The sequence below is a fragment of the Alexandromys fortis genome, unplaced genomic scaffold (genome assembly GCF_014885135.2).
Source record: "Alexandromys fortis isolate MF-2015 unplaced genomic scaffold, M_Fortis_MF-2015_v1.1 scaffold_446, whole genome shotgun sequence".
NCBI lineage: Eukaryota > Metazoa > Chordata > Mammalia > Rodentia > Cricetidae > Alexandromys > Alexandromys fortis.
In genome coordinates, this window is record NW_026068314.1 from 53,334 (window position 1) to 78,282 (window position 24,949).

Here is a 24,949-nt window from a genome sequence, read left to right on the forward strand (position 1 = left end):
ATAAAATTATAATCATATAGCTCTACAACCTGTTATTTCTTTTATCATAAAATATGTTTATGCTAAATTTGTTTATAACTTATTTTTATACTAATATATTTACATAATATAAACATATAACTTATGACCATAACATGTTGTATTTATAATAAATTTCTTTATAAAACTCAAAAAAAAAAACAAGAAAACATGCCACTTTGGTACAATAATTATTTTGATGTGAAAGATACTGAGAGCTGGTCAAGTAGGAAAAGCCCTTAATTTCTTTTAAATTCTGTAGTTATTTGAGTGAGAGGGATCCCTCTAGGCTCAGATGTTTGAACATGTGGTTCCCAGTTAGTGATGCTGTTTGGGGAGGTTTCGGGGATGCATCTTCATTGGAGGAAGCATGTCTCTGGAAGCATGCTTTGAGAGTTTGGAGTCTCTGCACCACTTGTGGTGGCACTCCTTTTGCTTTGCACTTGGAATTGAGATGTGTGCAGTCAGCTTTCTCCTCCTGCAGCCGCACCAGCCACCTGCTGCCACCTGCTGTCAGCACTGCTATGGACTCTAGTCCTCTGGAACCATATGCCAACTCTTTCTTCTTTAAGCTTCTTTGGTCACGCTGTGTTTTATCACAGCGACAGAAGAGCAATTAATACAAATTCTTTACAATTTTAAGCAATCTTTGTGCAGAAGAAATGTGTATGTGAAATATATACATTTGGAAATTTTCATTAGTGCATGTATCAGGATAAAAGCTATCCCAAACATAACTGCGAACTCAGGGCTTGATATGCACCCTATAACTTAGGTCAGACCCATAGCCCTTGGAAATTTTTTCATCTGCAGAAGGCAACCTTTAGTCACCGTGCATTTCCACCTCACTCTACAATTGTCAAGTATAATACATATGCCTTTCATTATCCCAGGATGGTATATGTTAGCCTCAATCTTTTGGCTACTTTGAGATTTTTGTTGTTGTTAGAGTCAGGGCCATGGTCCATGGCCATAGTTAGTTGGCCATTGTATTGGCAGCAATCATCCTGCCTTAGTATGCTAGGTGCAGATATTAGAAGCATGATGCACCATTACCAGCTTGAGTCTCATAATTCTGTAGTACTGCCATTTGTACAATACATAAATTGTTTTACTCTGGTTAATATGTCTTATGTCGATTTGCTTTTAGACCAGCTGATAAACCCTAGAGGAAAAAAAAAGAATTCTTTCTCCTCCACAGTTATTAATTCTTGGCTTCCTTAGGTTGCACACATCAGGCAGAGAGCCTGGTCAAACAGCAGCAGCAATCTCAACAGAATTGGACCGACTACCCTGAAAAATTTCTCTTGCAGTCCCATAAAACCCATTCCGAGAGAAGCAGAGGAAACGATATCAACCCCTTTAAAAACACTTGGCAAGTGAGAACAACTGCAAGTCTGGCTGCTACACTGCTGGGTAGGATGGGCCTGAGAAGGGAAAATTGTAGCACACAGAACACCCCAGGAAACCTAAACCCTGGCCTTCCAACCCAGGAAGCCAAGTAGCGTAAGCTGACACGGCGCCGCAGAGGCTGCTGGGCGTTGTAGTCCATGTTGGCAGACTCCGGGCACAGTTTTTGAGTGGACACTGGTTGAAGTCTCTTTCACTGGCGCAGGACTCGCCTGTATTTCTTGGACGGTCTTACTGTGTATGAGAGGAACAACCTAGCGGCCGGAGAGCTGGGATTCTGGACTACGTCTGCGTTACTTGTTTCAAAGCCGCGAATTACAGAGGTTTCCTTCCGGGTCTTCACCGGCGCAGCTCTGGCATCAGGGTCAGAGGAAGTCCCGCCCCTGAGGTAGGGGCGGGGTTCCGGGGACGGGGCACGTTGTCCCCGCCCCACTGCCCCGCCCCACGCCTCTCCTGGGCGGGGCCTCCTCAGTCTCCACCGCGCGGGGCGGAGCTCCGGGTTGGTGTGCGGCGTGGTGCCGCGCCCCTGGGCTCGGAGCCGCCGGTCTTCGGGCTGTCGCGCCGGGCGCACGCGGGCCTGCCCATGGACCGCGCGGCCGTGGCGCGGGTGGGCGCGGTGGCGAGCGCCAGTGTGTGCGCGGTGGTGGCGGGCGTGGTGCTGGCCCAGTACATATTCACCTTGAAGAGAAAGACGGGCCGCAAGACCAAGATCATCGAGATGGTGAGTGCGGGTGCAGCGAGCGGCAAGCACGCGGGCAACCGCAGCGGCGTGGGCCGAGGGCGGCCCTGCGAGGGCAGGCTGCATGCGTGCTGATGCTTGACTGTGTCTGAGAGAATAGGACGAATAGATGCCCCGCGATAACCGCCTCTAGCCGCAAAACCCGTTTCTCCGGAGCTAGTCTTTAATCGGCCCCCGCCTCCAAGAGGTGCAGCTAATCCGATCCAGACTCCTGTCCAGGAGTCCTTTCTTCTTTCCTTCCTTCCTTCCTTCCTTCCTTCTTTCCTTCCTTCCTTCCTTCCTTCCTTCCTTCCTTCCTTCCTTCCTTCCTTCCTTCTTTCCTTTCCTTTCCTTTCCTTTCCTTTCCCTTCGTTTTTTTTTTTTTTTTATCTTTGCATCCGGGCTGCCTTTGAGTTATGTTATGAAAACAGCATCTTCGGTGTTTTTAGAAATGCCAGCCAACCAGTGAGATACTAGAATAGCTCGAGTATTTGGATGTTCTTCCTTGTCCAATGCTCCAAGAAGTGTTCTTGTATCCGTCCTCCAAAGCTCCAGCGTGACTCCTTTTAAATGTTCTCTCAAGAATTATTTACAGCTTCGTGAAAAAATGGTCTCAAGAATTCCATTTGAGGTACATTAGAAAGTGGTTTGTTGTTCCCAAGTTGGATATGTTTCGTTTGGGGTTTTTGTTTTGATGGTACTTGTTGACTTTAGCGTGATGAGTGTGATTTCTTTATTGGAGTACAAGTGAACATCCGGAACCAGAATATAAAGTTGACACTCTATTACTATTCTAAACAGTATTTTAGGCTACTCGTGTGTTATTAAAGCTTATTTTCTTTGTATATCGCTGGTTGCAAACATTTTGTGTCAGAAGTTTTACTGCCTGCGTAAAGAACTTAAATGACTTTATTTTGCTCCATATTCAAAATTGATAGTTTAAAATTTATAAGAGGATGTCACTATCCTTCTGTATGTACTTAACCTATGGACTGGTTCTTCACAACCTCAAGGAAGGGTTTGCAGTCATTGTGAAAATAATGAAGGCCCATCAAAAATGCCAACTTAGCTTGTTTGTACCGTACAGATCGGTACATCTTTGCTTGTACATAGAGTGCATCGATTTAAATTAGCTGTAATGTGTGCCATTCTAGTAATATGCTGTAATAAGGCAAGCGATTAGCATTTAAGTAGGAAATGTGAGAAGAAATTATTTTGCTTTTGCTAATTTAGGTGGGTATTTGAATGACCTGAAATGTGGATTTCAGCTCTGGTTCTTTTTATAATAGCCATGGTTTAGGGGTCTGGTGTGCCTACCTCTATACCCTTCCTTCATAGAATTTGTAGAAACTCAGGGATGTCCATTGAATATCGCTCTTCTGGTCACAGATAATATATAACTACCTAACCAAGATAGGCTGGGGGGGGGGGGGATAACACCCGTTGTTATCTTCCGAACTCATGGTGATCTCTTGCCTGAGCCTCCTGAGTACAGGATTACATACATGCATGAGCCACCCTGCTGGCCAGGGCATTTTTAATTGAAAGACATTAGGGAGTTGCTGGTGTGCTATGCATGCCGTGGTGGAAATGTCCAGTAACATAGCAACCTAGATATCTAGAGAAAACCAATTCAAAGGCACACTGAAAGTACTCAGAGATATAAGGCAGCCATTTAGCAATATTGGCTACTACTTTACAAATTTAATTATCCTTGTATGTGCTCCCTGCATCTATATTAACATCTACCCCTACTCATTAATGGAGATTTCAACATATGTACACTCTATACAGGGTAGAAACTGCAGGGCTTTCCACCTGCTCAACAAGCATACCTACTTCGTTAGTATACCCCAAGCCCTCATCCAGGCTGCATCCTTCTGAGACAGGGTCTTTCTAAATTGTTTAGCCTTGCCTTGAATTTGCAGTCCTGCCTTGGGTAAGATCACAGGCATGTACCACCATGACCAGCTCCAGATTTCTCTTTTTCACACCTACAGTCTCTTAAGATTACTGATTAATTTGTCATTATCAAATACTTCTCTGTGTATTTTATTTTAGAACAATATAGATTTACAACAGTATTCTCATTTACAAGTGCCCTCCTTTATTACATACCAGTTCTCCCCGGTTATTAATGGCTAGTATGATTCATTTAATACAGTTAATGAACAAATATTGACACATTATTAAGTGCCCATGGTTGGTTTTTGTTTCGTTTTCTCAGATTTTCTTCACTTTTACTAATGCCCTTTGTTCCAGGAGTCCGTCTTGAGTACCACAGCGCACTTAGTCATCGTGGCTCCTTATCTTACCCCACTCTGGTCCTGAGATTAAACTCAGGGCCTCTGCACACACACACCCCCAGCTACACCCTGAGTTCCTTATCTTTCTTGACTGGGGCACTTTCTCAGACTTTACTTGTTTTTGTCCTGCACAGTTTCAGGTTGTTGTGGTTAGAAATTTTGTAGACCGTTCTTAGATTTTATCAGGTTTTCTCATGACTAGGGTTGTAAGTTTCTCAGTGGGTGACCTATGAAGTGTTACTGTTACCACGCAGCAAGGGTGCCTGCTGTCAGCCTAACTTGTAACTTGTAGCTGTCCCTGGTTGAGGTGTGCCTGTCAGCTTTCTCCACGGTCAGTTATTTTCCATCTCCTCCTGATGATGTGCCCTTGGGAAAGACGTTAGTCTGAGAAGTGTGTGTTTGGAGTACAGAGTTACAGTTCCATTCTTGGGAGTAAAATATCTGTGTTGATCCTGGGATGATTCCATACCAGAAATTCGTCTGTCCTCACTTATGTGTGCATCACACAGCTCATAGATTTGGAGTTAAAATTCAGTGCTGCTGACATTGTTCCCGGCTGTCCACTGAGAGCTCTGTGGGTCTTCTGTCTTTGTCACATTCCCGTCAAATCATAAGTGTTTTCCAGCTGAAAATGAAATAGTGGCTGTCCAGGGTCTTGCTATGTGGCTTAGACATGCCTGGAACACACAATAGCCCTGCCTCAGCCTTCCAAGTATGACACAGAGGCCATTTTTAAATTTATAATACTCATAATTACTATGCCCCAAACACTCTGATAAGATCAAGGAACCTGGAAGACTCGAAACAAGCAGATTGAGTGCTGGTCTTGGAGTTATGTTGTCATGGAGCCATGGGACTGCAGAAATTGACAATATGCATACTTTAGATTCAACACCTTTCTGCTCGAGATGTTGGCTAAAGCATCTAACAGACTGTACGTAATGGGAGTAAATCTTTTATTTATTTTTTATTGTTGTATGTGTATGTATGTCCATGCACACATGCCACAGCCCATGTGTGGAGGTCAGAGGACACCTCTGTAGAATCAGTTCCCTCCTAGCTTTACCTGGGACCCAGGGATGGAACTCAGGCAGCCAGGCTTCACGACACTAGCAGTGTCATCAGTCCCCAACAGTAAGTCTTTCTTTCCAATTCAGATATCTTCCCAGAGCAGGGGCCTGTGTCTCCAGCTCTGGACGGCCATTCCCTTGGTCAGTGCTGCTCAGAATCGGCCGACAGAGAGACTGCTCCAGCAGAGAGAAGACCGAGTATGGTTGGCCAAAAGCATCCTGCTACCACATACACATTTGCTTGGTCTCCTGCTTTAGTTTTAATATTTGCTCAGAGTTATCAAACTGTGTTTGTCTTTATAGTTTTAAAGACAGACAGACAGAAAGAGAAAGAAAGAAGAAAGGAAGGAAGGAAGGAAGGAAGGAAGGAAGGAAGGAAGGAAGAAAGAAAGATAGATAGGTAGATTAGGAGCAAAGTGGTTTTGTAAGTGGGTATACAGTACCTTTTCCCTTGCTTGGGCATTACCCTGGATACCCTTGTGGAGCCCAGGAGCCTGGGAACATTGGGTCCAACAGCTCAGGACTTTGTAAGTGGTGTGGCCTTACACAGGTTGCCTGTCCTCTCTACACCTGAGCAAACTGTAACTCGGAAAGTTCTCTCTCTGAGCTTGGGGTTGATTTCCATGTCAGGGAAAGAAGGGTACTGTTACAGGCTGAGGGGTCCTTTGTGGCTTTAGGATGGAAATCCAGTCAGACTAATGTTCTGTGTCTGAAGCAAAAGCAAGGTGACCAGCTAGAGAAAGGTACAAAGAGGCTATTCTGTAGGCAGAGGCCTAATAGAGGCACATGCACCCGTCCTTCTGGGAGAGAGTGACTAGCCATGCCTTTTCCAGACCATCAGCTTCATCTGCACCAATGTATGCGTGCTTGGCTCAGGATGTGCCTGAGCTGGGTTCCAGCCTCCTCTGCAGTCCCCCATGGACAGTTCTAGGTCAGACTTGTCATTGTCATGGTCCTTGATGGAACCTGCCAGTCAGTGGCTCGTTTTATCTGCTGGGAAAGACAACCAACTAAAATGCAGGAAAAGACTGAAATGCTGCCAAGAGAGCCAAGGAAAAAGCTTTATTGAGGCAGGCTACAGTTTCCTTCAGGCTGTGAGTTTGCTGGCTGGCAGTGAGGTGGGAGAGGCCCCTGGGAGCTCCCGGTTCGCCTTGCCCAAATGTTTGTCCCTGAGCAGTCCTTCCTCACAGTTTTTCCCACAGAAAGGAAGTAGCCTCCTAGGAAGCACACTTACTCTCTGTGTATACCCTTTTGACCTTCTCTCAGTATATCCTTTTTTAAATTGAATTATAAAGACATTAGCCTATTTTTCCCGATGAGTTTTTTGTTTATTTTATGCTTTTTTTCATGTTGAAGTGGTGTGTGTGTGTGTGTGTGTGTGTGTGTGTGTGGCTGCTCTCAGCACCAGTGATTTACTATGCTAGGAAAACATTCTACTTCTGAGCTGCACCCCCAGCCCAATGTTGGCTGCCCTTAGAACAAAACCCTCACTTCATCTTTCCTCCACATTTATTTAGGAAGCTAGCCTTGTTTTTCTGTAATGAAAATGAAAACCCTGCATAGAAGGATTTCGTTGGTTTGTTTGGTTTTGGTTTGGGGGTTTAGGTGCTATTTTGTTTGGTACAGAGGATTGAGCCCAAGATCTTACACATGTCTAGGTACATGCTGTGCTCGGAACTGTGTACCCCAACCTGGAAACCAACTCTTCTTCCCCATGTCTTCTGTGTACACGACACACTTCTTTGATACCTCACTTGCTCTTAGCCCTTAAGTTTTAATTGGTGTGTGTGTGTGTGTGTGTGTGTGTGTTTTCTCAGCACTGGGAATTCAATAGTTGAGGAAAGCATTCTATTTCTCAGCTGCACCCCAGCCCCAGTGTTGACCACCCTTAGAACAAAACCCTCCCCCCATTCCTCCACATTTAGGAAGTTCCCCTTCTCTGTGATGCAAATGAAAGTTGTATAAAGTTGGCATTTTCTGACAGTTATCTACCTGTTGGTTTATTCGTATATGACTACCCAGCAAATCTATTATTTATAGAGACATGCCTGACCTCTAGTCCCTTGTGGTGTCTGTAAGGCCTTGATTTGGTTTTATCCTGGAAAATAAACTGAGATCTGATAGTTCAGCAGAAAAGTAGGAATAGTGAGAAGGATCAAGTATTGTCCTAGTAATAACAGAGGTTTAGAGATTAGCGTTTTAAATAGATGTGTCTTCCAGGTAGATTGGCACATGATGAAAATTAAGAAGGACGTTTGTAACTGGATATACCAAACGCTGTCACCATGATCTCCTTTGCTTTCAGGTCCTTAGTTTTCCAAGCTACTTATGAAGCAAGAACTAAGAAAGGAAGGGCAAGAACCCCATTAGTAAGACAAGAGCCCAGGTGGGCTACCAGAACTCACTGTAGAACAAGAGTCAGAAAGGGACTACCAGGACCCCAAGTAAGCCTGAGGGACCACCAGGTAGGTGGCTTTCCATACAGTAGGGTAAAGACCCAGTCAGGAGTAGGAGGACTGAGTGGAAGAAGGGTCACCCCACAAAGAAGTCCATGCCAACTTATTTGGTGGTTTGAATGAGCATGGCTCCCATAGGCTCATATGTTTGAATGTTTGGTCCCATTGGTGGAACTATTTGGGAAGAATTAGGAATGGCCATGTTGGAGAAAGTGTGTCACTTGGGATGGACTTAGAAGTTTCAAAAACCGACATCATTTCCTCTTAGCTCTTTTTTGTGCTTGTGGATCAGATGTAAACTCTCAGTTATTGCTCCAGCCACACCTGCCTGCCTGCTCTTCTCTTGTGTTCCTTAGTGATGGCCATGGATTCTAACCCTTTCTAACCATGGGCTCTAAGTTAAATGCTTTTGTAGCAATAGGAGCGGCGGCAGGGCTGCGTCCCCGGCACCCGGCCGCCCGCATGGCTAGCTTAAGCCCAGAAATAATTACACAGAAACTGTATTCTTTCAAACACTGCCTGGCCCGGCTAGTTCTAGCCTCTTATTGGCTAGCTCTTACATATTGTTCTAACCCATTTCTAATATTCTATGTAGCCCATGAGCTGGCTTACCAGGAAGGATCTTAACCTGTGTCTGTCTGGAGTGGGAGAATCATGGCGACTCCTTACTCAGCTTCTTTCTCCCAGCATCCTGTTCTGTTTACTCCGCCTACCTAAGGGTTGGCCTATCAAATGGGCCTAGGCAGTTTCTTTATTAATAAGAAATCACTCCCACATCATGCTTTCCTTCTGTAAGTTGCCTTGGGTCATGGTGTTTTGTCACACCAGTGGGAAAGGTGACTGAGACAGCCCACTTCTCGGGTACCAGGATTTTACATTGTATGTGTGTTTAGTATGATTCATTTCAATCAGGTGGAGTGACTCAAGTGGTATTCATGTGAAGGCAGGTCCTACACCATAGAAAACAACTTCAGCGTGGATCAGCAGAAACTAGGAGTTGGGTTCCTTAAGAAAAAGGTATATGCTTTAGACTTCAGTAGAAGTAAAGGGAGGAGGGGAAAGAGAAAGAAACTGAGAGAGATTTAAGTGTTTTAACAGTAGTGCTGTGTGTGTGTGTGTGTGTGTGTGTGTGTGTCTTATAATTTTGCTTTTCAGAGAATACAACCTCGAACCAAGTTTGAAGATGAAACAAAGTTGAAGACCTTAAGAACTATGACCTTGTTTCCAGTTGAAAATAAAGGTGGTTTATGAGGTACATTGTTCAGGTTTGAGAAGAGGGAAGTACTGATAAAATTAAACCCAAAGGTCATGGACTTTAAAAAGAATAAACAAATCTAATTTGTGAGAAATCATGTCTTCAAGGAAGTAGGAGATGACACTGAGGGCAGTATTTGAGGAGTAAAAGTCAGTTCATCAAATTTGAAGAAAACCTATTTTAAGATAAGAGATGTAAGTGCGCTAAACTCTTGACATTGACCTTATCTTTGTGGCCAACTCTCTTTTTCTCGAATTGTCTGAGCATAGGTAAGTACTCTACCACCCATCCATCTCCCCAGCCCCTGAGATAATCTTGAATTCCCAAATTAGCAACTCTTCCAGAAATGTTTATGGCAGGCCACGTGACTTTGTCTTCTGAGTCACACGTGTTGTGCTTCTCCACTTATTTTCACGTCAGTTTTCAACCCTAATGACGAGTCTGATAGCCTAGTTAGTGAGCTTAGGGTTACTTCCTGAAACAGTTATTGTGTTTTTCTTATTTCTTTTATTGTGTATTCATCTGTGTGACAGATGGACCAGTTTCGAGCAAATGCCTCACATTTTTAGTTTGTTCACTCTTTCCTTCCGTCTACTTTCCATATTTGAACTAGCAGCATAACCATTGACTGGGGATTGAGAGGTTTTTCCTTAACAGAGCAGTGTGAGCCAAGGCTCCCAAAAGCAACCAGAGACTATAGAGCATTATTTTTAAATGCAATTCTTCCACTTGCTAGTGATGTAAGGAAAGTAAATTATGTAGCCCTATCTCATATACACAGTCTGAACCAGAAATCTGCAGATAAGGACCAGCTTATCTGCAGATTTCTGGTTTTTGTTTGATTTTTATTTGGTTGTTTTGTCGAAAGGATTTTTTTGTTTTGTTTTGTTTTGTTTTGAGACAGGGTTTCTCTGTGAAACAGTTCTATCCTGAAACTCACTCTGTAGACCAGGCTGGCCTTGAACTCACAGAGATCCATCTTCCTCTGCCTCCCAAGTGCTGGGATTAACGATGTGCACCACCATCACCACCTGGCCTTTTTTGAAAGGAATCTTATGACTGTTATCTAAATTGGGCTCAACTGATCCTCCTGCCTTCATCTCTCTTGGGTTCAAGACAGTTGTGCACTCAGGTCTAGCCAGCTCTCCGCTTAAACAGGGTGTTCTAAAATTGTACAGGACTTTTAAGTTCATTCTTTAGATTTATTATAAAATACTTTAAAAATAATATCTCATTTTTAATTCTCTCTGTGTGTGTGTAACACACATAAGTGCAGATACTTTCAGAGGCCAGAAAAAGGTGTCAGATGCCCTGGAGTTGGAGTTCCAGGCAGTTGTACCCAGGTCCTCTGGAAGAGCAACCAGTGCTCTTAACTGCTGAACCATCTCTTCAGCCACCAGTATTTTACCTTTTGATGCAAGTGTGAATGGGATTGCTTTCCTGGTTTCTCTCTTAGCATGTTTGTTATTGGTATGTAGAAAGCCTGCAGATGTTTTGTGTTAATTTTGTATATCCGTATCTTACTAAAAGTGTTTATCAGTGCTAAGAGTCTTCTGATGAGGTACAGTCATGGTAGTCTTTTTCCACAGAGTCATAGCATCTTCAAATAAGGATACTTTGACTTCTTTTCTTATTTGTGTCCCATTTATTTCCTTCTTTTGTCCAAGCTAAGACTTAAAGTGCTATATTTAGTGAGTGGAAAAAATGGACACCCTTGCCTTATTCCTAACTTTAGTGGAAATACTTTGCGTTTTCCTTCCTTTTGTATGAGGTTGGCTATAGATGTGTTGTATTAGCCTCTATTACGCTGAGATGTTTGTTCTACTCCTAGTCTCTTCAGTGGAATAGGGTGATAAGCATTTTGAGTTCCTTCTCAGGGGTTTCATCTCATTTATTCTTGTTAGAGGACGTTAATATGTGAGTAGTAATTTTTAAGAGTTCTGCTCCCTTAATGTATTTCATGCTTCTTATGTTTTTGTATTGGGACTTAAACATCTGGGGTTCAGGCATTAGTTGGATTATTTTTTAACCACCCGTATTCTTCACTGGAAGTATTTACAGTATCCAAAAGGGACTAGGCCAGAATGGGGTTGAAGTTTTTGTTTGTGTGTTTAACTCTTCTTACTCTTTTCCACTGTGCTGGGCCAGATTGCGTTTCCAACAGAGGACACAGCCTCGCTCGCATTTCTTACTTCCTAGTGACTGCCATTCTGACTGGGGTCGGGGGGCATCTCAGGGTAGTTTTATGTTGCACTTCTCTGATGCTGTTTGTAAGTGTCAGTGGCTCATTTGCTGAAGGTTCTTTGTGTGGTTTTTAAAAGCAGATAATGAGTAAAATCCAGAATGACTTTTGCATGGTTAAACTGATGTTTCTCTCTGAGCCTACACTAAAATTGACCTTACTGCAATCTAAAACTAGAGAGAAGACATTAAAACAAGCTTGATGGGGTCTGGCACTGTAGGTCAGTTGGAGAGCTTTTGCCTGGTATGCAGGGAGGTCTGGAGTCAATCTCTTCAACCCATAAACCGTGGGTTATGGCACACGCCTGTCATCCCATTAGCACTTAAGAGTTTGAGGCAGTAGGATTAGAGGTTCAACACCATCACCAGGAGGGAGGGAGGGAGGGAGGGAGGGAGGGAGAGAGAGAGAGAGAGAGAGAGAGAGAGAGAGAGAGAGAGAGAAGCTTCAACTTGTAGAACTGTAGTTGAGATGTTCCATATATGATTCTGTGCAGAATCCTCATTTGCCTTGTCATGCTTTAAGAGTAATGGAAGCATCGCAGTCATCTAGAGATAATTAGGGTACATAAAGAACGTGTATTTTAAATTGTGCTTCTGCTGGGGATGGAACTCGGGGCCTGACACATGCTCAGCAAGTACCCTACCATTGGGCATTTGTCCCCACAATTATCTGATTTTCATCCTTATTTGTGGATTGGTTATCTTATTTTGAGACAAGGTCTTGCTATATAACCACATACGACCTCAAATGCATGATCCTCTTTCCTTAGCCTCCTGAAGACTGGTCTCATTGCCAGCTGTGCAACTTTGAGGAACCCCTCAGAGCATAAAGGGCCCCTGGCCATGCCCCAGCAGCCTCAGAAGTAGCTGTGATTTGGGGATGGGGAAACATTTCTTTAAAACACAGGTTCTTGCTATGTACCCCCAGCTGTTCTAGAAATCACTGTGTAGGCAGGGCTGGCCTCAAACTTACAATCCTGGTAAACTTTCAAGTACTGGAACTGATTGGGGCCATCAGAGCTAGTTAGTCAGCAGCTAAATTTAGATTGGGTGTGTGTGTGTGTGTACTGTTCTAGTTATTTTTTTTTTTTTAATTCAAAGAATTCTGTCCTTAAAGCGGAGACTTAATGGGTACATTGTGCGAGCTTTCAGATAGATACGGGACATTTATCAAGGCCAGGTTGGTGACTCATGCTTATAATCCTAGTACTTGGGAGACTGGAGCAGGGTGATTTCTACATTCTAGGTTACACTGGGCTATCCCAAGCTAGCATCAGCTACTACATGAGATCCCATCCTAATGTAAAAAAAAAGGAGGAAGAAGGGAGGAAGAGGAGGAAGCAGCAGCAAAACCAAAACCATCAGGAATGAAAGAAACCCTTCCCTGTGCATGGGTGACAGGGAGTTAACTGTGGTTCATTCATTAGTCATTTAACAGTTTGTGGTGCTCCTTCAGCAGGGCACGTAGTTCATTATGTTGAAGATCTTGGTCAGCAGGATATTTAAACCAGAACCAGGAGAATGAGGTGGCCCTTTCTCGTTTCTTATGTCGTCTAGCTTCTAACTGCATAGTGTGCCCCGGGCCGATAGGCGTGTGCCACAACATTGGCGTTTTTCACCTCTGATTTAAATGTAGTGCGAACACCTTACCCGAGCGGTTGTTCTGCGCCCTTAAGGTATCGTTCTTGACTGGGCAGGTGGCGCTCAGGAGGCAGAAACAAATGGAGCCTGTGAGTTCCAGGCCAGCCAGGGGTGCATAGTGAGACTCTAGCCCTAAAATAAATAATTGTTTAATTAAGCAAACAGCTATCCAAAAACAACAAGCAACACACACACAATCCCAGAAGTCAGAAACATCACCACGGTGCAGGTTTCTGTCAGCAGGTGGCAGTCTTGTCCCGCAGTAGATGGTGCTCTCCAGTGTAGCTGTACTCCGTGTGTACTGCTGGAGATTGAACCAGACGCTTGCTAATGAGGCAAGAGCTGCGAGCTGAGCTACCTCTCTGACCCTGTGTTTGTACTTCAGGCTTTCTCTTAGTATATATCCATTGTCTTTAGGTCATGTACTCCTTTTTTAAGTCAGGATTTCATGGACTTCACTATGTAACCTGGCCTTGTACTCACAGAGATCTGCCTGCTCCTGCCTCCTGGGTGCCCGGACTGAAGGTGTCAGCCCTCAGAGTTACTTTAACCACTGAGCTGTGACGACAGTTATGACAGACTTCATTGTCTCTCTGTCATTTTGTGTACTTGCTGCCTGCCTTCTCTCCCTGTTTAATCTACTAGAATAAGAAGGTACAAATTGTCTTACAGTTGATGAGAGGTTGCTTAATCTGTTTGGTAAGTTCCTTCTTCAAGAAGGAAGGAGATAGTGTGGCCTGAAAAGCTCCCTGTGCTCCCGTCTGTCTCCTCCACCACGTCACACCACAGTGCCTCATTTATATTGCCCTCCATGCCCTTCTGCTTGGGGATTTATGTTGGAGACAGCATGAAAAAGAATCCCACAGTCAAAGCCAGCTGTGGTATGCCCACCTGTAGTTCAGGTTGCTTGAGAGTCAAAGACACAGGATCTCAGGAACTAGTGCATTTGAGAAAACAATAAATGCCAAAATAATAATAAAGTCACATTTTTAAAGATTATGTGTATGAGTATTTTTTATGCATGTGAGTGTTTTGCCTGCAAAACACTGTGTGTGCCTGTTGCCTAGGGAGATCAGAAGAGAGTATCAGATCCTTTGAAACTGGAGATCTAGATGATTCTAAGCTGCTGTGTGGGCGCTGGGAACAGAACCCAGGTCCTCTGCTCCAGCAGCCAGTACTCTTCAGCACTGAGCCATTGCTCCAGCCTTCAAATCACCATATTCTTATATGCAGCTTCCCCGGGAGCAGCGATCTGTTAGTACATCTGCCAAGTCTGTCTTGTCAAACTGTTAGAATGCTAAAAGAACAAATGAGTCACCAGATGAGTTCTTGGAGAAGCAGGTAGGAGCCAGCTGAGAACTTCTAAGCCTTGTAGCAGGCTGAAATGTAAAACTGAAACTTCCTGACATTAGTTAGCGCTAGGGAGAAAAAAAGAAAAGACTAGAGTCATGAATGGTATAGGGCACACCACAACCCCAGCACATGGGAGGCTAAGGGAGGAGGGTAAATTCAAGGCCTGTGGCTACATAGTGAAACCCTGTCTTTAAAAAGAAAACAAAGGAAGAAAGTGAAAAAAAAAAAAGCTGGAAAGACAAGGGAGCCTATGGTGCACTGGAACTGGAGAACTCTAGAAGGAGATGCTAAATCTCTTTGCATTCATAGCCTGCACTCAGGACCAAGTACAGCTGCATTATCCGCCTAGCTAGTAAAACATCTAGCTCTAATTAGTAGCACAGCTGTCTTTAGCTAAAGCTGAGTCTGGCTGCCTGAAATTGATGTTTCCAGGTAGTTAGCGACATAGTCACTACAGAAAATAATGAAAGAAAATCACCTGTGATCCTGTCCTTCATCTCTGATCACTTAGTGATACTTGATTTGCTTGTATCGGCTATTACAGCATTCAATTTAGTTCATAATTAGTGTGTTTAAGACTTTAGAATCTAAAAGTGCAATTAATCATGTTTTATCTTCTTGTGCTTTTTGAATTTTTAATTTTTTTTCTTGTGAGTCTCGGCCTCCCATTGCAGGCTTGAATTGTCTTTGTGTGAGGAGTCTTCCCAAGGCCGCCTACATGCTAACTAAAGCATGTGTTTTTCCACTGAGCAGTGTCCATAACCAGTTAGCCGTGCTTGCCATGTGCTGTTGACATTGTGAGCCGTGAAAACCTTGCTGTGTGGCGAGTTGTCTTTCTGTGTATTCTCCGTTTAGGTGTATCAGATAGGACGTGCTGCAGTGTGTTTCTCGTGAGGACCACCAGCCCACAAATAACGACTCGGAGACTTATTATTAATTATGTAAGCTTGGCTCTTATAACTTTAATTAGCCTATATTTTTATTAATCTACATTCTACCATATGGTTTTTACCTCTCTCCCATTCTGTGTTTCCAGCTCGTTCTTCATATCCATTGTCCTGTGTGCCTGTGTTTTCTTCTTCTCTCTGCCCGGATGTTCTGCCTGTCTCTCCTGCCTAGCTATTGGCCATGCAGCTTTTTATTATACCAACCACAGCAATGCCTCTTCACAGTGTACAAATGTCTCAACAATGCACCAATAGGAAAAGCTTACCTTCCCATTTTTGCTAATATGCCCTATACAAAGTAGCAGTCAGTACAGTAGTGTTCCTTTTCAGCAGAGTACAAACTGTATGGTGGAAAGTCCAAGACAGAGAAACGTTTTCACCTTGTTCTGTTTCCAGCACAGAGATTCCGCTGCAAGAAGATGGAGACTATAGTTTGAAAGACGCGGATCTTGAGATACCAGGACATGGTGCACTTAGCAGGAAGCATAGAATGCCTTTTAACTAAGAGAAAGATGTAGCCAGTTAAAGACCATGTTTGAGTTTCTCAAAGCAAGTTTGAAAACTCAATCCTCTCGGTTGAGGTTTGGGGGGAAGGTTTTAATATCTCTTGAGATGGAGCCAGACTCTCCCCAGCATGCAGATCTTAACCCACCAACTAGTTTACCAAGTAGGTGAGGCTGGCTGGCCACCAGGTCCCCGAAATTATAGGTATGGATCACCACACCCAGCTTTTTGACATGGGAGTTCTAGAGACTGAACTCAGGTCATTGTATTTTCAGGGCTGACCAAGCCCTAAGAAACTTCGTAGTGGCAAACTATGAAATAATTTTAATTCAGTTAAATAATTGACAGACTAAAAAGCTCTGGGTCGTTACTCAAACACACAAATGGATTTCACTTTCTCCTTTGATAAAGATCACCATTCTTGCTAATAAGATAAATATCAATTACAGTCTCAAAATGGAGAAAACCTGGCAGATAATAAGCCCTGTTCTGCGTGGAAACCTCTGCCCTTTGGCATCTGAATTTCTCATCTAGTGCTTGCCCTTAGGAGGGGTATGGCTGGTTTCGGCCAGGCCAGTCCCAGTGCAGAGATGAAAGTCCACTCCACTGCGCAAGAGCAATCTCTGTGACTTCCAGCTTCTCTCTAGCCCTTCTCAGAAAACAGTGGGAAAACAATGGGAGACAAAATCGGGTTGGTGTTGCTTGTTTTGTGATTCTGAGGTTCAAACTTGGGGCTTCATGAATGCTAGGCCGATGTATTACAATCCGCAGCCCCCCAATGTTTGTTTTTAATTAAAATTTACAATAATACATTTTGATCACTTCTCTCTACCAACTCCTCTCAAATCCTCTCTACTTTCCTACCACTCAACTCTGTTCTTGTTCATTCTCATTCATAGTTTCTCTGTCTCTCTTTCCCTTTCTATCTCTAAACAAAAAAAAAAAAAAAGACAAAAAAAACCCACAAAAATCAAACAAGCAAAAGACCAGTAAGATCAAAAAGGCCAATATGAAACAAAAAGTTCACAAAAATACCGTTGGATTTGTTGTGTGCTGGCCTGCACCCTGCCCTAAAGAGTCATGATACACCCAGTGGCATGCCATTGGAGACCAGTGGTTTTCCCTTTGCTGAAGGACGTCAGGTCATATGTGTGCCAGTCCCATTCGGAGTGTCTTGAAGTTGGAGTCATTCAATACTTTCTGTGGCATACTGACTCTGTGATGTGTGTGTGCACTGCCATGGTGTGGAGTTGAGAGGACAGCTTTTTATTGAGTTGGTGGTTTTTTCCTTCTAGTGTGGGTCTGGGGCATGGAACTTAGGTGTCACCCGTCTTGTCTGCTGAGCCATCCTACAGCAGAAACATTGTTATTTCTCAAGCACTCCCATGTGAGTGTTTGCACATAATTGCCTCCAGTGGCACAAGCGTGTGCACATCATTACCTGCAGTAGCACCACATGACTTAAAAGGAAAAACCTTGAAGCTTTTGTGTCTAGCTAACATAAAGGTAATAAGTATCTTAGCTTCTCCAGGTTCCATATTGCTTTACCTTGCGGAAGGAAGTTGTGTGGAGTTCTCTCATGCTAGCCTGACTGGGTTAGGGTGTTGGTCAAGGGCGTTGGCATGCTTCAGGACTGCCAGTGCAAACCCTAAGCAAATATTACTCGGACTTTAATAATCAAAGTCCCTCAAGGGGGAGTTCTTATTTCTATGATTTAGACAAGGCTTTGCTATGTAGCCTTTGTTACTGGAGCTTGTGACTCTTCTGCCTCTGCTTTGCAGACTGGGGTGTGCTATGAGGACCTGGCTCCCAATAAAGGTCTTGGTTTGTTATCTGTCAGGATGTTCTTCACCTTTTCTGATTATGGAAAAGATTACTACTATTTGCTGCTGACTCTCACATTTAAACACACCATTTATTTCCCAAGGAAATCATTTCTATTCTAAAACTCAGGCTATAAAAGTGGGCGGTTGGTGCTGCCGTGGGTCCTATCATGTGTCCTGTTTTAGACTTCCTCTGCTTCCTAGACTGACTCTACTGCTGCTGCTTGGCAGCTGCACACTTCTACTCGCTTAGAGAATGGAAGAATAGTGACGTGTGATATGCAGGGTGGTAGGGACAGACAGTGAGGAATGTCCACACACTTAGAATGTAGTGAAATTATTTATTTGTTCATGTCATTTAATTACTTACTTTTTCACTGTTTGGAATCAAACCAGGGCCTCAGGTATTGTATGTGATCATGCTGTGTACTGAGCCACACCCACACAGGAGCTAGGAAATTTTAGGTACTTATAATATTTTCTTTTATTGTTTCTAAGATGGGGTCTTACTATTGGGCATCAAATGGCCTAGAACAATGACCCTCCTGCTCCTTCCTCCCAAGTACTGGGATTATAGGCCTGAAGCACCACGTTCAGCAATGATCATTTATAAGAGCTTTATACGTCTGTTTCATGTATGTACCAGAGTGTGTTCACCTCTTTTATTGTGTTTGTGGCACTGGGCTAGAGCCTGGGTCTCTATACATGCTAAACAGACCTGGCCACCTAGCCGCACCCTACCTGTCTTGTGTTTGGAGTTATATGTTTTGTTACCGTTCCATGTTTTGTTTTGGTTTTGAGACAGTATCTCATGTAACCTAGGCTGGCCTCCAACTCTTCAGAGGAAGATGATCTTGAATTCCTAATCCTCCTGCCTCTACCTCCCAAGGGCTAGATTCCAGGCATTTGTTACTATGTCCTTCTCTCTCCTGTTTTAAGAATCAAACTAGGTGTTGTCATTATGGCCACTTGCAGTTTCTTAGTATTACAAACAAATCTACAGTCTATATCTTTGCAACTATATCTTTGTTTACAACCATATTTCTTTAGGATAAGTTACTCTACCCTAAGTGGTATGTGGAAGGAATATTTATATCTACAGCTTTCAGTAATATTTCTAAATAGTCTCTCAGAAGGTATGGAAGCGTATCTCCTGAACTCCTTTGTTAAAGGAGGTAATCTTTAGGTGAGCGTAGTTAGCAGGTTTTTGTTTGCTGTCCTTGAAGTCTCTTCACTAATTAGATATAATAGGTCTTCCTCTTAGAGAAATGTTTTGTTACTGAACCTTATTAAATCTTATAGCAGTGCGTGGGGCTGGAGAAATGGTTCAGTGGGTAAAGCACTTGTCACAGAAGACTGCAATTAGGATTCCCAGCACCCATGTAACTACCAAGCAGGTTTAGTGTCTGTAATCCCTGTACCAAGGAGGCAGATAACAGGGATGCTCAAGTCACGCTGACTAGCTTACCTAACTGAATGATCAGGCTCTAGGCTTAAATGAGAGACTCTGTCTCAATATTAAGGAAGAAGACACCTGAAGATGACCTCTGACCTGCACAAGCCCCACCACCACCACCCCTACACATGTGAATATGCACACCCATCCAGGACAGGGGTGGTGGTGGTGGTGGTGGTGGTGGTGATGGTGCCTCTCTGAGTTTGAGGCCAAGCATTGGGTGCGCCCACAAGTACTGTACAGTCAATGTGCAGCTGAGGTAATGTGGACTTACAGTGGGCAGTTCCTGTAGCTCAGGAGGTTAGGAAGCATGAAGATCGCTTGGAGAGCCCAGCCTGAGCAGCAACATATTAAGATCCTTTCTCTACAAAAAAAAAAAAAAAAAAAAAAAAAAAAAAACCCAAAACACCACAAACTTGCTATTTCACAAAAAAATATTTACATGTGTGCAGCTTAACCATGCGCCTGACGATAAAGCTTCCAGAGCCCGTACTGTACCTTATCTAGCAGGCCCTGGGACAGTATTAGCATATTGCCCTCCTGCTGCTCAGGTTAAAAACTAGACTAGTTTTGTTTCTAAAATAAAAACCTGTCTCTCTTTAGCTCCCTTTTTAATAACAACAGCAGAACCCCTCATGCTGTATTACCCAGGCTGACCCACATGGACCCAATGATTTCCCTGCCTTGGGTCCTTAGTAGCTGAGATCCCAGTGGACGCTGCTGTACCTGTATTTTCCAGTTTTATAATTAGTTTTCATAGTTTTGACATGGTTTTTTATTAAAAATTTACCAAAAAAAACTTATGGAAATATATAAAGAAAATATCAAAGCACTGGAATAAATGTTAAATCCCACTGGAGTAAAATATGTATAATACAAGAGATACCATTTAAGTCAAGTTTGGTGACACTAAATACATGTGTGTTGCTGTGCACTGTCACCACTACACACCACCCTTAGAACTGTCTTCATTTAAAAACTGAACTCTGCCAAATTGAGCAACAGCCTCCTATCCCCTTCTCTGGCTGCAGCAACCAATTTCATCTTTTGACTTTGTCTCGAAGTGGAGTGTCCCCCAGAGGAGCGCACACGTTACAAGTGTTGTGCAATCAGAAACAGGAAAGGGGCGGCTTAAGAGTTTCACTAACAGTTCCTGCTCAGGTCGCAGAGCATTTGCTCCTATGCTGAGCTACCTACCAGCTCTTAGCCATCATGTTGTCCCAGCTAGTTAGGTTCTGTAACCTAAATGGTATCGAGCTGCGAGCCGGCAGGCCTGCCTCCCATAGCATAGTGAAGTACTTTTCGCTTGCGTCACAAGACTGTTGGCATAAGCTTAGTCAAGGCTTTGGGAGCCGCCCTCCGCTGCACCTTGTGCTATATTAGTGCGTCTCAGACAGGAAGAATTTTCTTTTGCTGGTGCTGCTGTGGCGTGTCCGGTTACCTTCAAAGTAAGTGCTCGCTCTTCCTGAAGACCTGGGTTTCTTGTATTTAATTTGCCGTGGCTCTAGTTTGGTTCTTTATCTTAATGAAACTTTGGTCTGTACATGTACAGAGTAGGAAGTAAAAGTAGACCAATTTAATGTAGAGAAATGTAAAACTCTTTGTAGTTTGCACAGGTATGTGTGTAAAACTTTCTGATGTCTTAGGCACAGTACCTAAACTTTACAGACTCTGATTCTAAGCATTCTTATTCTCATGTGGCTGTTAGACAGAGGCGAAGTGCTCTCAGAAGTGGAGAGCAACATGTTCAGCTGCTATTTGACTTAATTGTGCACAGAGCCACGTGACTTTATAATGGCTGGTGATAAAATTAATTTTTATGCGTGTGAACCTTACCCAGGCTGTTGTAGGCTGAAGTGATACTGGTATATTTTATGAATTGATAAAAGCTATATTTATAAAGTAACAACTTGCATATTGAAAATTAAAATTCATACATCTAAGGAATGGGGGTGTAGCTCAGTGATCGACCATTTGCCTAACATGGATAAGTCTTAGATTGGACACCCCGAACCTCCAAAAGCACATCCTCAAAACACAGAGCATACATACGTATTGCAGTGAAATCCAGAATGCTGTGGCTATGTCCGGTTTCTTTGAAGACGGGGTCTTTAATATAGCCCGTGCTGGCCTCTAACCTCCTAGTGCTTCCTGCAGGGAGGGGCCCCCAGGCCTGGCCCTGCATCAGATTTAAATAATTGAGTTTTCCAAGTTTCACGTAGCTTCTTCTTAAAAATCCGACTGTGCTCCAGACTGTTACACGAGCAGCATGCTCAGTTTTACAGGATGCTGTCACGACCTGTGCTGCTGTTCCCGGAGAAAGTATACGGCGGGAAGAAGTCAGAGTCTGTTCAGGGTCCGCAGCATAATTTCTCCGTACCTTGGTTTATTCTCTTGAAACACCATTGGGTGTGAGAACCGACATGGGCGGTAGGCTGGAGGACTAGTTCTGAGCTTACACACTTCACAATTATCCGTAAAATCCTGACTGTTGTTTGCCTGTCTAAGAAAATTGGCATAAATTGCTGAAATAGACAGTCTGATTTTTTTTTCTGTTTCCTCCTACACCTTCAGCTGCTCAGTTTCAGTTTTGTTTACTGCCTGTATCGAGAGTGTTTCACTTTCCAGTCTGTGGATGTTTATTTCCATCTAGGGAGAATTGTTTAAATGAAACAAGGAAATTATTACAGTCATCAATTAAAATGAATTTATAGTTTATATTTCCATATGATAATCACCCTATAAAGTTTGACATCTTAATACACCGAACTTAAGACAGATAGTCTTGGTTAGTTGAGAGAGGTGCAATAAAAATAATGACTTTGCCAGGCACAGTTAATACTGCTGCCAGAGCCCTTTCCCTATTATAGTGAGGTGTTCCTTTTCTCATGTAAGAGACAGAACACAGTACACTGTAAAATTTCATTACCTTATCAGTGTAATTTTCTTGTTTCTACAAGCATCAAAACTAAAGCAGAGTCGCCACTTAAAAGCTATGTTAATCAGTTTATTTTTTCTACTTTCCAGTGAGCCACAGTGAAACAAGCTTTTAAAGATACTCAGTTTACACTCATAATCTTTAAAGTCTGTTCTAAAGCAAGTAAATTGTTAACGTAGACAGGTTACCCATCTTAGTGATTAAAAAAAAAAAAAAAAACAACTGTAGCCTCAGAATGACAGGCAGTAACAAATTCTTACATAACAAACTTAAGTCCTTACCTCTTGCTTCGTTCTTCAGCCTTGTTCTACACAGCCTTGCGTTACCACGCTTAGAAACCTGAAGCTCCTACTGAGAGTGCGCAGAGGAATTGTTTTCCAGTTTGCAGTGTTTTCTAGTTCAGAGATCAGGATTCCAGATGTTAAGACTCTACAGCTTCCTTTGAAGAGAGTTCATAGTTCAAGGGGAGCGCATTCTATTTTTGACTGTGTCTTCTGTGCTCGCTGTTTTTCCAGCAGCTCTCCTCCTGAAGCATCTGCCACAGTTGGCAGAACAAGCTGGCCCTTTATCTGCACCAGGTGTAGGCTTACAAGACCGCTGGTTAAAAATACTCAGTCTGATGGTCGGTATCTTCTTTCAGAGAGTCCCAGAAGGCGGGCAACTTTGTCTTTCTGTGTGTGTTTACACTTTCACCACAACACAGGCCTCAAAGTGAGGTTTGGACACCATGCTGTCGTATTCACACGGGTTTACTCCCATGAGCTGAGGTTAAATCCGGTCACACTGGTGAGCACTCGGCAGAAGGAAAGCTGGGTTGACATTGGCAGAGCATATGTGAATGAGTAAAAGCCGGCAGCTGCCAAGTGTGACGGTTGTCTACCTATAACCCCAGTAACTGCAGCAATAAGGCAGGAGGATTGCCACTAGTTTGGAGGCAACCAGCACTGTCAGTTGTGAAGGGCCTGATGTGGGTGCTGGAAACAGGACTTAATCCTCTGCCAGAGCAGTGTGGCTTCAGCTCCCACTAATTTATTTCTGTTTTTATGTCATGCTGAAGATCAAGTCCAGGACGATATTCTAGGCAAGTCCTCTACCACTGAGCTACATCACCAGCCCTTCCTAGCTATTTCAAAACGGGGTTTTGATCATTATATTTTTACTTACCTGGAGTCAAGTAAAAATAAAGTCAGTATGGGAAAAATTAGTAATTGTCTCTAAGAATTATACTATAGGACAAAACCAGAATAGTGAAAAGGTGTATTTTCCTTTGGTTTAATGGATATAAAGTTTACCCAGCAGCCTCCAAAAAAAATCCTCATTTTATTTGACAAACACCTTGCGTACCGGCTTTGTCCCAAACACTTTCCTAAGTGCAAACACAACACAGATTTTTACACACAAAAAGGTTTTAACTTAAGAAAATTTAGCATGGAGGGGGAAGGGCTCTCTCAAAGTCCTCTAACTGAGGAGCTATTTACAATTGGTGGCTGCTGGACAAGATCACTTTTCTCTAGACATTTAACCACGGGTGGGTTCCCACACTCTAGCGAATGACGTCATGCACATGCGGGCACACTAACTAGACACAGTAGGGAGAAGAGACAGATGAACAGTTTTTGAAAAACTTGAAGGGAAAATACTTTTGTGTATTATGTTTCTTCTTTTATTTTAATTCCTTTGTAGATTTGGCACTAGGAACACACTTTTCTCACAGGCTTCACCCTTTGTGTAGAAAAAGTGTTGATAATATATACTTGCAAAGCCAAGCATAGTGGTTCACACCATTAATTCCACAACAGAAGGAGATTGACGCAGGAGGTTACCCAGGAGTTCAAGGCGAACCTAGACTACAGAATGAGACCTGTGTGTGTGTGTGTATGTAGATAGATAGATAGATAGATAGATAGATAGATAGATAGATAGATAGATGTCACAAATCTTGCAGTAGAGTCTATTATTGCAAATATGTAGTCCATTTTACCTCTGTATTCAAACTTATCAGTACTATTTTAGTTCTTAGAAGAGAGTTTCCAACTCTTGACATAATACTTTCATTCTAAAATTTTACTAAATAGAGGAAATTCTTTGCTGAGCGAGCAGCCTGCAATTTCTTGGTATTTAAATCATACTAACATACTGTCTTCGAGTCATTAGCATATAGTAAGAACCGCAAATGCCAGTGTGTCACGTGTGCCTTTTTTCCCTCTCTCTTGCTGTGACATCACCTGGGGAAATGCAGAAGATTGAATAACCAAGAAATGACTAATCAGGAATCTGCTGACCTTTTGAAAATGGTGGGTATGCAAGTACTTCCGGCTCCACCTGTAAACGGTGTATCGTCTCCATTTCTCCCTCTTTAACTATGCAGTTGTGGGACTGGAATTTTATATAGGACTTTCTTCATGATGCTGGGCACACAAATGATAAAATCTCAAGTACCTACTGAACTGACTTTGAAATGATTTTGCTTGAAATATAATACATTTTATAGTTCTCCTTAACAGATGGCTATGTTTTGGTGAATTTGTTGTTGCTGTTGTTTTGTTTTTATTACTTTTTTGAACATGGAGTCTACCTGTGTATGTATGTCAGGAATGTGAGATCCTCCTGTCTCAACCCTGAGAGGGGTAATGTTGCGATTACTGGCATGTGCCACCATACCTACATTACATCCGTCTTACTCCCTTTTTGTCTGTGTGCATGTATAGTTTGGGTTTTGTTCTTTGAGGCTGGGTCTCTGTGACTCAGGCTGGTTAAAGTCACTTTGTAGCCAACGATGACCTTGGTTCTGCTTCTGTCTCCTGAGGCAGAGA

The 24,949-nt window shown here is 43.0% G+C and overlaps 1 protein-coding gene and 1 long non-coding RNA gene across 2 annotated transcripts in view; one reads left to right on the plus strand and one right to left on the minus strand.

Annotated features, from left to right (window-relative positions):
- Positions 1-1,910: 1,910 nt before the first annotated feature.
- LOC126495094 (cytosolic 5'-nucleotidase 3A-like) overlaps positions 1,911-24,949 on the plus strand; it is a 34,496-nt gene continuing 11,457 nt past the window's right edge. Inside the window, 1 exon segment of the mRNA XM_050132697.1 lies at positions 1,911-2,149. Within this exon segment, the coding sequence (XP_049988654.1) occupies positions 2,012-2,149 (138 nt within the window). The 5' untranslated portion in view covers positions 1,911-2,011.
- On the minus strand, positions 13,420-24,368 carry LOC126495095 (uncharacterized). Its single transcript, XR_007590107.1, has 3 exons — positions 22,418-24,368; positions 21,251-21,847; positions 13,420-15,916 (listed from the first exon to the last, which is right to left on the minus strand). It is a non-coding gene; the product is annotated as an uncharacterized lncRNA (long non-coding RNA).